This window comes from Leucopleurus acutus (genome assembly GCF_964270905.1).
Source record: "Leucopleurus acutus genome assembly, chromosome: 6".
NCBI lineage: Eukaryota > Metazoa > Chordata > Mammalia > Artiodactyla > Delphinidae > Leucopleurus > Leucopleurus acutus.
This window is the reverse complement of record NC_139149.1, coordinates 100681818-100696729: the sequence shown is the minus strand read 5'-3', so window position 1 is coordinate 100696729 and position 14912 is coordinate 100681818. Positions and strand designations below refer to the sequence as shown.

Here is a 14912-nt window from a genome sequence, read left to right as displayed (position 1 = left end):
AACTTGACAAGTTGATTCTTAAATTCCTCTGGAAGACTATACATATGAGCACTGCCAAGAAACTTTGAGGGAAAAAAAGAATAAGAGGCACTTAGAGGGGACTTGCCCTACCAGATAACAAAATGTCCTATAAAGCCACAGTAACCAAAGCAGCATGATACTGACAAAGAGATGGACAAATATTGACAGAAACAACCAAGATTACATGGGGATTTTTTTTTTACTATCCATGATAAAATTGATTTTAATGGTATAAAAAAAAAGTGAGTTGTTCAATAGTTTTGGGACAACTAGCTGTCCATCTGAAAAACACTAAGTTCCTTCCCTTACACCACACACATGAAATTCCAGGAGGATTAAAGAGCTAAACATTATTTTAACAATTAAGTCTAAGGACTCTTTAAAGTTCAAATTTCAAATTCACCTCTTAAAGAATTATTATCTTTATTAAAAAGACATGCAATGCCATTTCAAAAGAAATTATCCTTAGAAAGTAATATAATATACAGGGCTTGCTACTGCATAATTTCATGTTACCATGAATGAAATTATGTTCCTCAGAGAAATGTCATGACATCATGCTCTTAATTGACAAACACTCTTCTGAGTTTTTTTTTTTTTTTTTGCGGTACGCGGACCTCTCACCACTGCGGCCCCTCCCGCTGCGGAGTACAGGCCCGGACGCACAAGCTCGGCGGCCACGGCTCACGGGCCCAGCCGCTCCGCGGCATGTGGGATCCTCCCGGACCGGGGCACGAACCCGTGTCCCCTGCATTGGCAGCTGGATTCTTAACCACTGCGCCACCAGGGAAGCCCTCTTCTGAGTTTTATTCCACAGGAATAACACTCCACCTAAAATCAGAAATGTGCATCAGGTTTCAGCCCCATGTTATTGTGTGAGGAGGAAAGTGAGTTGTAAGCGGCTGCCACTGGTAGCTTCCCTGCCACCCCTAAGTTCCCTGGGGTAGCATCTGCAAAATGCTTGTTACCAAAGGGGTAAGGGAAGGTGTGCTGGTTATAACTTAGGCAGCAGGAATGGAGAGAAGGAAAGAGAGGGTATCTTCATACAAGAATGACAAAGTCAGCTACCGGAGGATACAAACCAGCATCCCGGTCCAAAGCTTGCTTGTTTCTGCTGCCTTGGAGCAGGCAATCCCCTGGACTGTTGCCCACGGGGGAACAGAAGTTCACCTTTAGGACATGAGCCACTGTCTCTGATCTGGACCTCACCACTCTGGTGCTACAGACTCCTGCAGCAGATCGGATAACCGAAACCTAAGGATTCCTCCATAATGAAAATTTCACACTTGAAATTGCATTGTGGGTAGGGAGGGTGAAATTGCATGATTTCTTTGTTTCCTCAACGAGGTATCTTCATGGATCAGGAAGGCAGCAGGGGAGGGGGGCACAATGGAAAGGAATGAAGAGGTGCATATCACCTCCAAAAATAGATTTTGGTAAAAGAGCTTGCACTAGTTTGTCTGTGCGCCTGGCCCCCTCAGCCCCAGGACTGACTGGTCGGAGGCAGTTCTTTCTATGTTAGTAACCACATACCATGTCTCTTGGCTCTGCTGCCAGACTGAGCCACAAAAGACTGGTGCAGGCATTGATCGAGTCACCAAAATCAAACATATGGGACAAATAAGCAGTACTGGAGGAGATCTGGCATGAGAACTCTGCTTTGGACCGTGACCAAGCATCCTGCCTGGTTCCAGGAGAGACTGAATGTGAGGCGCACAGAGGGAAAGCTGGAGAGGCAGAAGCCAAGCTCAATGCGAAATCAGAGAAGCCAGAGCCTGAGAATGGCTGGCTGAAAAGCCACAAAATAACAATATTTCAGTGACCCAACAGCAGCCATGGTCACCCAGCCCAAGAGGAATTTGCAGTTCTGCACAAAATACATTGAGGGATTCCCTGAGTGGCTTTATAGAAAACCTGAGGTCACCTGAGGGTGCCTTTAATTCTTTTCATTACCTAGCCTGGAAACCCATGGAATCATCTGAGAAGGGGGTTAAGAAGGGCTATAAGAAAGATCGGCCTTGTGCTTAATTCAGAACACAGAAAGGAAAAGATGAGATGAAAACTACATTCCCCATTCCAGCTGGTGGGAAAACAGCAAAAGCCTGATTGGAAATGTGAATGGAGGCAGCCATGGAGAAGAGAAGAAAGCAGGCAGAGTCTCGGAGAGGAAGAAAAAGTCACTGTTTCAGGCATAACCCAGGGAAGGCCTGTGGTAAAGTCAGGTACTTATGTGCCAAGTGTCTTCCATCTCAATTCTGCCTACACGCAGGGCTGAAGAGACGAGAGAAATGGTCCACAGCAAGGGAAGAAGCTGCAAATGGAATAGCAATAAAACCTGCAGACAAGCGAGATCAGAGGGATTAGGGTCTCCAGGACCAGGGGAAGGGGAAAGGCAGAGCCTGCTTGGGAATCTCAGAGCCTCTGTAGAACCTCAAATTCAGAGCAGTTTTTCATTCTTTCATTCGTTCAACCAACATTTACTGAGCACTGACTATGTGCGAGATCCTGTGCTGGGTTCCGGGTAAACACCGGCGACAACAGTATGGCTCTTGTTCTCAAGGGCTGGCAGTGTGGTGGAAGAGACTCCTGTAGTCACATCTCAGCATTGTATTCGCTTCCTATTGCCGCTGTAACAAATTACACAAAACAGTTGCTTGAAACAACACCTATTTATTATCTTATAGTTCTGAAGATCAGAAGTCCAAACTAGATCTCACTGGGCTAAAAATTAAGGTGTCGGCGGGGCTTTGTTACTTTCAGGAGGCTCCAGGGGAGAATCTGTTTTCTTGTCTTTTCCAGCTTCAAGAGGCTGCCTGCTTCCCTGGTTCACGGCCCCCTTCCATCTTCACAGCCGGTAGTGACTGATTGAGTCTTCCTGACATCACATCACTCTGACACTGACTCTGCCACCATCTTCCCCATTTAAGGACCCTTGTGATTACACTGGGCCCACCTGGATAATCCGAGGTAATCATCCTATTCTCAGGTCAGTTGATTAACAACTTTAATTCCATCCACAATCTCAATTCTCCCTTGCCATATAACATAACATTTTTAACTAAATAAATTTGACATATAACATTGTGTAAATTTAGAGTGTAGGTATAACATTTGCCCAGATTCTGGGGATTAGGACATAGACATCTTTGGGGGAAGGGGCCGTTATGCTGTCTATCACAAACATGATGCATGTTATGGTAGAGACAGTGCTATGGGAGATGGTTCCTGTCCAAAACTGCAAACTGAATACATGCTGCAGCCTCTACCTCCCATCCCAAATGGTTAGAAATAACAGAAAACATATAAAAATAAGTAAATAAATTCATAATCATCCTGGACAACAAGGAGAGCCCGTGGTGGGCCAGAAATCATGAGGAATCCCTGAAAGAAGGATGGCAGGTGCAAGTTGGTCAGAGAAGAAAACCACAGCTCAGAATGTCCATAGCAGCAGAGTGCCATAGGAGCCGCAAGAGCGCTCTGTGCCCAGAGAGGGCGGATCCTGAGAGGTCCTGGGCTCAGGGGCCATGCACAGCGCACTGATTTTTCAGCATGCCACAGCACGTCAGCCATTCCACACACACTCCCCCTTCTTGTCTTCTGGGGCCAAGAAATTCCAGCAGGATTATCTGCCTTCAGGTAGGAGCAGTGGATATAAGATCATTAGATGGAGAGAAAGGACAGTGTTCCTGGTGACTGATGGCACGTAGGAGGTAAAGGGAGCACCCATTTGCAGAAGATGAGCTGCCAGAACACCCTACCTCACAGCATATGCCCCTGCCAACGGTAACTGACAAGGTTTTGATGTACACCATGACATTACCTCATACCCCTTTTGCCAAGGAGGGTACAAACAATCAGACTGGAATCTGTGGTAAAGGATGAGCTTCCAACCAATAATTACCAAACATTGGGAGAAAGTCAACATCTTAAAAGAGATATCAGTGCATAGAGGAGTTTTCATGCAGTGAAATAGATCACAGAGCAAGACCAAGACTTTAGAATAATTGTAGCATTCTTGAGTGGAAAAGGATATCACACTGATTGTTTTAAATCAACTGAAAAATGGAACATGATTCTGAAGCAACAAAATCCTCAAAAGAATGATCAGAATAAGCACAGCTAAAGGGTACATGTGTGACCCGGAGGACTGAGTAAATATGTTTTTCTATCACATAGCACAACACCAAATATGCAAAGTATTTTATTTTTTTAAAAGCTAAGATACACAGAGGATCGATCTAACACTTTCAGTATCAGCTAATAATAAAGTTCTGAAGAAGAAAATAGAAAGAATATGAGAGGAAGTTAGAGTCAAATAAAGAACAAAATATCCTAGAATTGAAGAAAAACATGAATCTTCAGTTTGAAAGGGCCCACCAAATGCCAGTTAGGATCACTTTTTCAAACTAACATGAGATCTAGTGTGATGCAATTTCAGATGCCATGGTAAGGAGGAAATCTTGAAAACTTCCAATGAGGGAAAAAAAAAATGAACTACAAAGGTATGAGAATCATGTAGTCTCATTGAAAAACAGGATACAAGAAGCAAAGGGAGAGAATTTTTCAAAATTCAGAGGAAAAATTACTTTGACTCTAGAATTACATACACAGCCCAACCATCATTCAAGTGCAAAAATAAAAGGACTTTTCTGTAGTGGGGGACTCAGAAAGTTTATCACCTACAGACTTGCTCTGAAATAAATAATAAAAGAGGATAGATCAGTACCAAGAAAAAGGAGCCCAGGAAAAAGAAGTGAGGGCTTCCCTGGTGGCACAGTGGTTGAAAGTCCGCCTGCCGATGCAGGGGACACGGGTTCGTGCCCCGGTCCGGGAATATCGCACATGCCGCGGAGCGGCTGGGCCCGTGAGCCATGGCCGCTGAACCTGCGCGTCCGGAGCCTGTGCTCCGCAAAGGGAGAGGCCACAACAGTGAGAGGCCTGCGTACCGCAAAAAAAAAAAAAAAAAAAAAAAAAAAGAGGCTAAAAGCAATGGTGAGCAAAGACTTTAGTAAATTTGTTCACACTAAAGAGTAGGACAAAATGGGGGAGAGGGGATGGAGAGAAACATTAAAAGGGTAAGAAGCCAGGGAGCTGGTGGAAAATAGCCAAGGCAGCACCTAGCCCACAGAGTCGGGAGAGGAGGTCTTCAGGGCTGTGGCCCCCAAAAGCACCGGATTTGCAGAATTTAATAAGAATATGAAGAGCTTGCAAAAAAAAAACACCTGAAAACAATCAAAGCGATGATGTATCAAGAAATAAATTGGCCTTAGCAGAATTGTATGAAGTGAAATGCAAATCTTCCTAATCTGATAGACCTAAAATTACAGTCTTTAAAAGCCCACAAATGCCACCCCAAATGTTTTCCCACTATTGGGGAGATGTTCACTTGTTTAAGGTGCTGACCACCACATCATTCCATAGTAAGGTCCTATTCAGGTGAACATGGGTACAGTGGATTACATATCATTTGACCTTCTACTGGGAAAATTGTGAACGAACTTTTCAAAGAGGCAAGGGAACATGGGACCGTCCCTCTGAATTAAGCCTCAAGAGCTTCGGGTGATCACAAATCTAAGTCATCTACAGGTGGAGGATACAGATTGGGTCATTCCTTTCGTAAGCGATCTGAATGCATCAGTGGAGAAAATCAGCTTCAAGGTATCAGATTCTGCTTAAACTGTGAAGCAACAGTTTCCGTTTAGATGATGGAGAATTGAGACCTTACAACGAACCCAACAAATGCTCAGTTTCTTGAGTCTGTTAAGGGAACGGTGACTCTCTTTGCATGTATACCTGAAATTCAGCAACTAATATTAGAAATCCTTTAAAGTGGCATTATTGCTGGCAGAAGATTGCAAAAGAAATTCCTCTGGCGCTTCTGCAACTGGTTCAGAATGGCCAAGTGAATTTGGATATGGAGGATCATCAAGATCAAGAATACATACAACCTAGAATAAGGTTCAGATAAGGTTTAATAGAGAAAGCAAAAACTTGGAAGCCTTACACCTGAAATAGTCAATACACCTTCCTCCCCAGAAGAGAAGTCAGTACTTAATGCAGTTGTTCCTGTTGACGATTCCGTGCCAATGACAAAAATTCCAATCAGGTTAGCCAATGAGAGTCATTCAATACATTACACACAGGATCCCGGATGTTCCGGACTTTATTGTACAGTCCCATCCTGAACTTGCAACTCTTGACTTTATTCTTGGACTTCATTTCCATAGAGCTCACTGATGAGAGCCTGAAACAGATATTCTTAAGAATATCCAAGCAGTAGCAGATCAGAAAGATGATGTGCTGTATTAACAAGAAACATACTTCCAGCATAAAAACAATCAAATTATTTTTATTACTTTACAGATACATTTTGGTTTTATTCTTATTCTGTCTTCCAGCCTTAGTATAGATACATTTGGACTAGTAATAGATCTTGAGATAAATATGTTTTAGTTTTATGTTGATAACGTTTAAACATCCAGGCAAACCAGTTTGTTATGTGCTCAGTGTTAATGTAATCACATTTGTTTGCAGGAAAAAAAAAAATGAACAAAACCCCTTTTTGATAAATCATTTGGTAGAATTTGCATTCAAGTTTCTCGATGCTGCCTTGACCAACAGCCATTAAGAAACATTTCTTTTTGTAAAATAAGGTTTTTTTGATATATACTGAAAAGTATTTGTATTCTTATTTTGAACTAGCTTGATCATTCAATAATTATTTCTCCTATTAAGATTTTATGCATTTTTTGACTTATTGATTTAGCTATATCACTAGTATCAAAAAAATACAGCTTGGGGCTTCCCTGGTGGCGCAGTGGTTGAGAGTCCGCCTGCCGATGCAGGGGACACGGGTTCGTGCCCCGGTCTTGGAGGATCCCACATGCTGCGGAGCGGCTGGGCCTGTGAGCCATGGCCGCTGAGCCTGCACGTCCGGAGCCTGTGCTTCGCAAAGGAAGAGGCCACAACAGTGAGAGGCCCGCGTACCGCAAAAAAAAAAAAAAAAAATACAGCTTGGCATTGTTACCTATAGAGCTATGACCATCATAAACTAGAAACAAAAAGACATTAAGGTCAGCAATCCTTGGGAATATGTGTTAAACAGCACTTTAAAATCAAATGAGGGGCTTCCCTGGTGGCGCAGTGGTTCCGCCTGCCGATGCGGGGGACACGGGTTCATGCCCTGGTTCGGGAGGATCCCACGTGCCACAGAGCGGCTGGGCCCGTGGGCCATGGCCGCTGAGGCTGCGCGTCCGGAGCCTGTGCTCCTTAATGGGAGATGCCACAACAGTGAGAGGCCAGCGTACCGCAAAAAAAAAAAATTCAAATGATTACAATCCCTTTCAGAGCCTGTCTTGATCACATTCATTTTTTCATTCAACACACTTTTCTAGGGGACACCCTATGTTAACACTATTCTAACTGCTCAACCCAGAATATATTCTACTCCAAGACAAAACTAGTGTAGAAATTCAGGAATGTATTTTTTGTCAAACATACTTGATCCAAAGAATGACCAGCATAAATATTCTGAATTGTACTGAAGCCAAGGATTTCCTGGATGAGGCAGACTACATCAGGAATGATAGAAAAGGGTTTTCTTCTTCCCAGACACCACCTCATCTTTGGTCACTGTTTCTGGTTAGTTTTCTGTTACTGCTGTAACAGATCACTACAAATTTAGTGGCTTAAAAGAACACAGATTAATGATCTTACGATTATGTAGAAGCCTGGTATGGGTCTCACTGGGCTAAAATCAAGGTGACGGCAGGACTGCATTCCTTTCAAGAGGCTCTGAGGGAGAATCATTTCCTTGCCTTTCCAGCTTCCAGAGGCTGCTTGTATTCCTTGGCTTTTGGCCCCCTTCCTCCATCTTCAAAGCTAGCAACATTGCATCTCTCTGACTCTTCCCTATCATCACAACTCTCTGACAGCAGCCAGGAAATATTCTCTGTCTTTAAGGGCTCATGGGATTAGATTGGGCTCACTGGATAATCCACAATTATCTCCCCCCACCTTAAGGTCTGTAGTAACCTTAATCACATCTGCAAAGTCCCCTTTGCCATGTAAAGTAACAAATCACAGGCTCCTTCTGGAGACTGCAGGAGAGAATCTGTTCCTTGCTTCTTCCAACCTGTAGAGGCTGCTGGCATCCCTTAGCTCATGACTGTATCACTCCAGGTCTGCAAGGATAGGTGTAGGGTCTATTGTAAAGGGCTGTTATACCACACAAAGCAAGTTGAACTTTGGGTAGACAAGTTTTTCATCACCTAAGGGACAAAATCACCAAAGAAGTTATCCTCTCCGCACCAGGTGTGACATGGACTGGAGAGGTAGGGAGTGACTGCTCAGAGACTGGTTAAGGAGACTGCTGAATTGCTCAATCAAGAATCGCCCTTTAGAATGTAAATTGGTGCAGCCACTATGGAAAACACTATGGAGGTTCCTTAAAAAACTAAAAATAGAGCTACCATATGATCCAGCACTCCCACCCCTGGGCATATATCCAGAAAAGACAAAAACTCTAATTCAAAAAGATGCATGTACCCAGTGTTCATAGCAGCACTATTTACAGTAGCCAAGACATGGGAACAACCCAAATGCCCATCAACAGGTGATTGGTTTAAGATGTAGTGTTGTATATATATACACATATATATGTGTGTATATATATATATGAATATTATATATATAATGGAATATTAGTCATAAAAAAGGATGAAATATTGCCATTTGCAGCAACATGGATGGACCTAGAGAATATCATACTAAGTGAAGTAAGTCAGAGAAAGGCAAATATTATATGATATCACTTATATGTAGAACCTAAAAAGTAATACAAATTAATCTATACACAAAGCAGAAACAGACTCATAGACATAGAAAACAAACTTATGGTTACCAAAGGGGAAAGGGGGTGGGGGAGAGGGATAAATTAGGAGTATGGGATTAACAGATACAAATTGCTATACATAAATTATATAGGCTACAGGGATTTACTGTATAACACAGGGAACTATATTCAATACCTTGTAATAACCTATAATGGAAAATAATCTGAAAAAATATGTATATAACTGAATCACTTTGCTGTACACCTGGAACTAACACAATTTTTATAAATCAATTATACTTCAATTAAAAAAAAAAGAAGTTCCCTTTAAATGGCAAAATAGTGTCTATGTAGAGAGAGAGAGAAAGGGCTTGATTTGAGACATAATTAGGAGGAGGAACCAGCAGTACTTTTCTTTCAGCATCTATCCCACCTTTGTGTGGTAACTGCACTCTACTTTGGGGAAGCAGGTAATAACTTCACCTTGTGCTTTAGGCTCTGGACTCCAGGGGTAGGACACATGATCTAAGTCATTAACTCATTCTGTTCCCTCAGCCACCTTTCCTGGAGGAGCACATGACCCTAATCAGGACAGTCAGGCCACCAAGACCCAATCTGGGACTTCTATAAGCAAACTCCCTCCTGCTAGACCAAGTGGTGTGATGATGAGAGCCTGGAACTGCCCAGGCTGCCTTGGACCTGGGATGGAGCCCACTCAGGGGATGTAGAGCCTATAGCTGGATCCTGGTACAGTAGTGTCTTTTGACCCCAGAATCAAGCCATACCTTAGCCAGCTATGCTTGTGGACTTGTCATAAGCCAGTGATTTTTTTAATTCTATTTTTCTTTGGTCTAAGCCAGTTTGAGTTGAATTTTCTGTTCAATTTGTCTCTGAGTGAAGATTATTCAAAATGTCTCTAATGATTACCACAGGGAACAGGGAAAATCTCTGAAGTCTACTGCTTTTAGTCTCATGGCCAGGAGTGAAGACAGATTTTCTTAGCCACTGTTGGCCCCTCTTAGGGAGGGGTGGACATTTCTTCCTGACTTGCTAAGTTAGTGGAATCAAAGGCCTTAGAGACCCTGGAAGGGTGGCCCATACCAGCGACTCCCAGACTTTAGGATTTCACAGATTTCAGCAGCGAAATTACAAAGAAAAATCTTCGGATCCAAATTAGAATTGCCAAGTTTTAATTTTGTTAAGTAAAAACTTAAAAACAAACAAACAAACCAAACCCCTACCGTCTACCATCACTATGATATCATAAAAGAAATAACATATTGACACACAGGAAGGATAATTTTAGAATACAGGGCAGCCCTTTAGAAAGAATACCTTTGGCTTTGTGAAAGTTACTATGTGGCACTCATTTCTCTCACTCTGTATCAGATATGTGAAAACACTTCCCTAGCAACACGCATCTGCTCACTGGCCTAGTAGAGAACCCTGTGGCCCTAGGTAGAGTGTCCCCAGCCCTCAGATGACATCCACATCCCTGGCACAGGGAACCTCTGGACATCACAGGGTCCTAGATGGCCCCAGCAGGAAGAGGGAGCATCCTAAGGCTAGTAAGAGGATTGAAGATCTCAGGGACAAGCCCCGTTCAGGGCAGGGGCGACCAGGCAAGGGAAGCCAGACAGGGAGAGAGCGGTGCTTAGACGGCCTTGAGGAAAATCTCCCATTCCCACCACTGGCCCAGCCCAACCAGCCCTCTCCCCAGTCCTCCGCCTGAGTGGGGAGCCCAGGGGCCCTGAGCATACCAGTTGCAATGCTGGGTGTCGATGAAGGTGCTGGGAGAGACCCAGGCCTGTGAACAGGCGGGTTCCCAACTCCCTAGCAGCAGCATTGACTGAGACCGGGCCTCTTGCAGTCGGAGTGCGCTGCCCTGGGGGCTCTGGTGCTGTGAGGAACAATAGCTCACCCAGCTCAGCTCAAGTATCCAGAAGGCATTAGCCTAAGGTGACAGGTTGGGATTCTCCCCCCTCCACACCCCTTCCTGGGACAGGAACTTCCTGGCCCATTCCACACCCCGTGGATCTGGATTAGTAGGAGGGAGTCTTGTGTTAGCATAACTACACATTGCAGTTGTGCAGTCAACATCAGAAAGTGCTCTAGAGTTTCGATCTGAGGGACCTGAACATCCCCAACCCTCCCCCTACACACACACACACACACACACACACACACACACACACACACACACACACACACACACCCCTTAAAGGGAGACTGGATGGAACCTACTGGCTGAGAGCCAGGACCTAGGGCAGAGCAGGAGGATACTAAGAACAAGGGGAGAAGGAGGAGAGTGAAAAAGAAAGCAGGAAGGCCGGGGAAGTGGGGCCCAGTCAAGGTGGGGCAGAATGGACTGATAGGAGATGCAACGTGAAAAGAAAAGAAAAGGACTCTGTGCACTCTGGGCTCTCAGTGTGGGCACAAGTTCACACAAGAGCAAATGGTTTCTCTGCCTTTCCACCGTCTGACATTAAGGGCTGAGTTAAGGGATGATGTAAAGATACACAGGGCACATCTATAAATCGCCTGACCTTGAGCTAGGCATCCATCAGCTAGGGCAGAGTGTGGCAAGGAGGGGGCGGTTAGGCCACTTGGGCATAGGCACTATGAGGTGTGCACAGCAGGCCACCCAACCAACACATCAGGTCCAGCTTGTATGACGGCCAGTTCTGGCTCCAGAGTGGCTGTCCTGAGCTGGGAAGCACCTTTTTGTCATCCCCAAGCATTGTAGCTTCCTACCAGATACACATCCAATTACAGCTGGTAAACCCCACATCTCTGAGGTCAAGTGAGGCTGAGTGACCTGAGATCCCACAATCCCATGCTCCCATGCACAATCCCAGCTGGTAAACCCCACATCTCTGAGGTCAAGTGAGGCTGAGTGACCTGAGATCCTACAATCCCATGCTCCCGGGGCCCAGACCTCACCCCGACACACACAACGTGTCAGAGAAGCCTAAGAATACACACCGAGTCATATGCACTATGCTGTTTATTGTCACGTTACCCGTGGGACAGGGACGGGATAGGGAGGGGAGCCTCCAGGCAGAGAGGTGGAAGGAGCGGGGAGGTGGGAACCCTGCCCTTCCTCCAGGCTGGTAATGGTGACGACTCAGCCACCGGCAGGACCCCCTTAGATGGACCCCCTTAGATGCAAGCACAGTGCTGCGTGAGCAGGTTGGGCACCATCTCATACTTAAAAGAGTAACCTCCATCCGAGGTGGTGCGGACACGTAGGGGCCTCATGGTCCCTGGGAGAGCAGCGCAGCAAAGCTGGGCCCCTGGCACCAAAGAGAGGGGCTGGACAGGGGTAGGGGGTGCCCCGGGGACTGGCAGGGACAGGTCCGGCGGGGTGGACAGCCCACAGCCCCCATGACAATAGTGGAAGATGAAACTGGGAGGGTGCACGATCCACCGTTCCCAGCCCAGCTCCTGGAAGGAGATGTTGAGGGCCGCTCTGTGGCAGTCGGCATGCGCGGCGGGGTCCTCTGGAGGCCTCTGCAGCAGGCGCAGTGCGGCGGGAGACCAAGGCCAGGGCAGCAGGGGCGTGGAGCGGCGGGCTCTCTCCCCTCCGCTGGGAGGCCTGGCCCGAGTGTGGGCCACCAGGAAGGGGGTGGCCTCGGGCCGCGCTGAGCAGGAACAGAGAGGACAGTGCAGGAGGAGCACCAGGACGGGATGGGTCAGCAGAGGGAAGGCAGAGGCGGCCAGGTGCAGCACAGCCCAGCGAGGGGGTGCCTGGCCCAGTGACATGGGCACAGCTGTGGGACCCCCGGACGACAGTGCCAGGAGGCCTAGCAGGGGCTCAGAGCTATTGGCGGCTGCTGTCTCCTGCCTGTCCAGTCCCGTGTGGAACCACAGCTGGGCCGACGTCACCTGGCGGCTGCGTGTGTGCTGGGATGGCCGGAACACATATGTAAAGAGGCCCTCCTTGGCCTCCTGGGCCAGCTCTCCGGCAGCTGGCTCGTCCCCGAGGCGGGCACCTGTAGGAGGCAGAGGGAAGGGAGAGAGCAGCCCTGACTGGCAGAACCCGGGACCCTCCTCCTCAGCAGGAGGGATGTGGCTGCCACTCATAAGCTTGCCAAGCGCCCTACTGAGTGCTTTGCCAGAGCGAGACTCTCCTCAGTCTCGGGGGGAACTGACAGAGGCTCCCCGTTTGTTATTTCATCATTAAAGGACTACAAAAATACCAGACGTTGCCAACTTCTCTCTGAAGTGGTTTTACCAATTAATATTCCCATCAGCGACGTGTAAGAGGGCCTGCACTTTCTCCCCTCACCAACGCCTAGAATTGATAGTTATATTTAAATTTTTGTTCATGTGATACTATGAAATGGTACCTTGAATGCTGTGTACACAAGCACTCGTTATATTACTCTTTATGTCTTTTTATGTGTCAGAAATATTGCATGAGAAAGTCTTTAAAATAATTCCACCTTAAAAAGGCAGGTTAACATCAAGAAGAAGGAGGAGAAGGAGGAGCGGGGAGGAGAAAGGATGTAACTCAGAACGAGGACAGTGCTTTCTAAGAAAATGCAGTTGGCATCCTTACCCTGACAGGTATATAGATGGCACCAAACGATCATGAACCAGCATGAGCTGAAGAACTGGCAGCTGGGGCTGTAGGGTTATGTGGGTTATCTCAATATAAACCTCACAATTGATCCATTTTGCAGATAAGAAAACTGAGGGTTAGAAAGATGAACTGTCATTTAACTACTAAGTAGCCAGGCTGGGATTCTGCCTGATCCCAAAGCCACACTCACTGTGCTGCATGGGGCCCGAAGTGCAGGGAGGCAAGGGATCCTCTCTGAGAGCAAAGCGGGCCAGATTACAAGAAAGTTTAGCCACAGGAGGGCTTTACTCATTGAGTCAGTGCAACATGGGGAGATGAGGAGAGAACTCAAGAGAAGGTAGACTAGTTTCCCAGCTAATCTTTCTCCTGCATCCCTGATATCTTCTCAAGTCTCAGCTACCTGGGGCTAAAGAAGCAGTGTTTGGAGCAGGGAACAAAAGCAAAGATAGAAGGAAAGATGGCAGGAAGGGGCCCATGCCCAGATATCTCTGTCCCTAGAGACCCTTGGCCTCCCAGACGACTATCTCCCAAATGCCTCCTGTGAACCATGCACGCTAGATACACCACCTCACTTAATCCTGAGAGGTAGGCATTATTGCCCTTTTTACAGATGAGGAGACAGAGGCTCAGGAAAGTTCAGTAACTGGTCCATTACTGCACGGCCAGTTGAGTCGCAGGTCTGGGATTCAAACGCAGACCTGCCTGGCTCCCAAGCCCCTGCAGTACCACACTGTTTACCAAAGTCAAGGTGCCAGCTCCCCACCCTCGTTACCTGTAGCCGGGAAAAGGATGGCCTGGGAGACATCCTCTTCCTCGGGCTCAGAGCCCCTGCGCATGAAGCCCCTCACAGCATGTCTTCGGGGCAGACGCCTGACTCCAGGATTCCCACCTTCCCCAGTCACTGCTGGGGCTCCCAACGCATCCAGGAACAGGGCCCTCACCTTGGCCAGGACAAGTTCCCGGTCCAGCTCCGGCCCATGGCAGCCATGCCCACCCCGTGGGGCCAGCAGCAAGAGAAGCAGCTGAGGCCACATAGCTCACCTGGCCCTGCCAACGGTGAACCCGCACCCTGCCCCGTACCCCTTCTGCCAGGGTCTGCCCAGGGCCTCCCCACTCTGCCCTCCCCATCCCACCACCCGCCCTCTTCTACCCTTCTCACCCCAGTCTTCCCCAGCCCTTCCCACGCCCCGCAGTCCAGTTGCCCCTGCCCATGGCATTGAGACCTCCTATCTCTGACGTAGATGTCTGTGGCCCTGAGCCTTATCTCCCACTCCCGCCAGGAATGTGGGGGAGGGGCTGGCGAGGGCTTTCACCCCAAGTGACCTGACCCACACGTACAACCCCTCCCCGCTACACACACACACACACACACACACACACACACACACACACACACACACACACACACACACACACACAGAGTGAGTCACAACCCAGCACCCAGCACAGAGGTGACACCAGGTGGGACAG

The 14912-nt window shown here is 47.1% G+C and overlaps 1 protein-coding gene and 1 pseudogene across 2 annotated transcripts; one reads left to right on the top strand and one right to left on the bottom strand.

Annotated features, from left to right (window-relative positions):
- The first annotated feature begins 3831 nt into the window (after nucleotides 1-3831).
- On the top strand, nucleotides 3832-6258 carry LOC309963310 (UBX domain-containing protein 2B-like; annotated as a pseudogene). Its single transcript has 3 exons — nucleotides 3832-3865; nucleotides 5443-5792; nucleotides 5882-6258. The product of its transcript is annotated as a UBX domain-containing protein 2B-like (transcript).
- A 5758-nt stretch (nucleotides 6259-12016) lies between these two features.
- Nucleotides 12017-14476, bottom strand: INHA (inhibin subunit alpha; the record flags this gene model as incomplete). Its single annotated transcript, XM_082840873.1, has 2 exons — nucleotides 12017-12849; nucleotides 14215-14476. The coding sequence occupies 2 exons, from the start codon at nucleotides 14474-14476 to the stop codon at nucleotides 12017-12019; spliced, it is 1095 nt and encodes a 364-aa protein (XP_082696999.1).
- Between the last annotated feature and the right edge of the window lie 436 nt (nucleotides 14477-14912).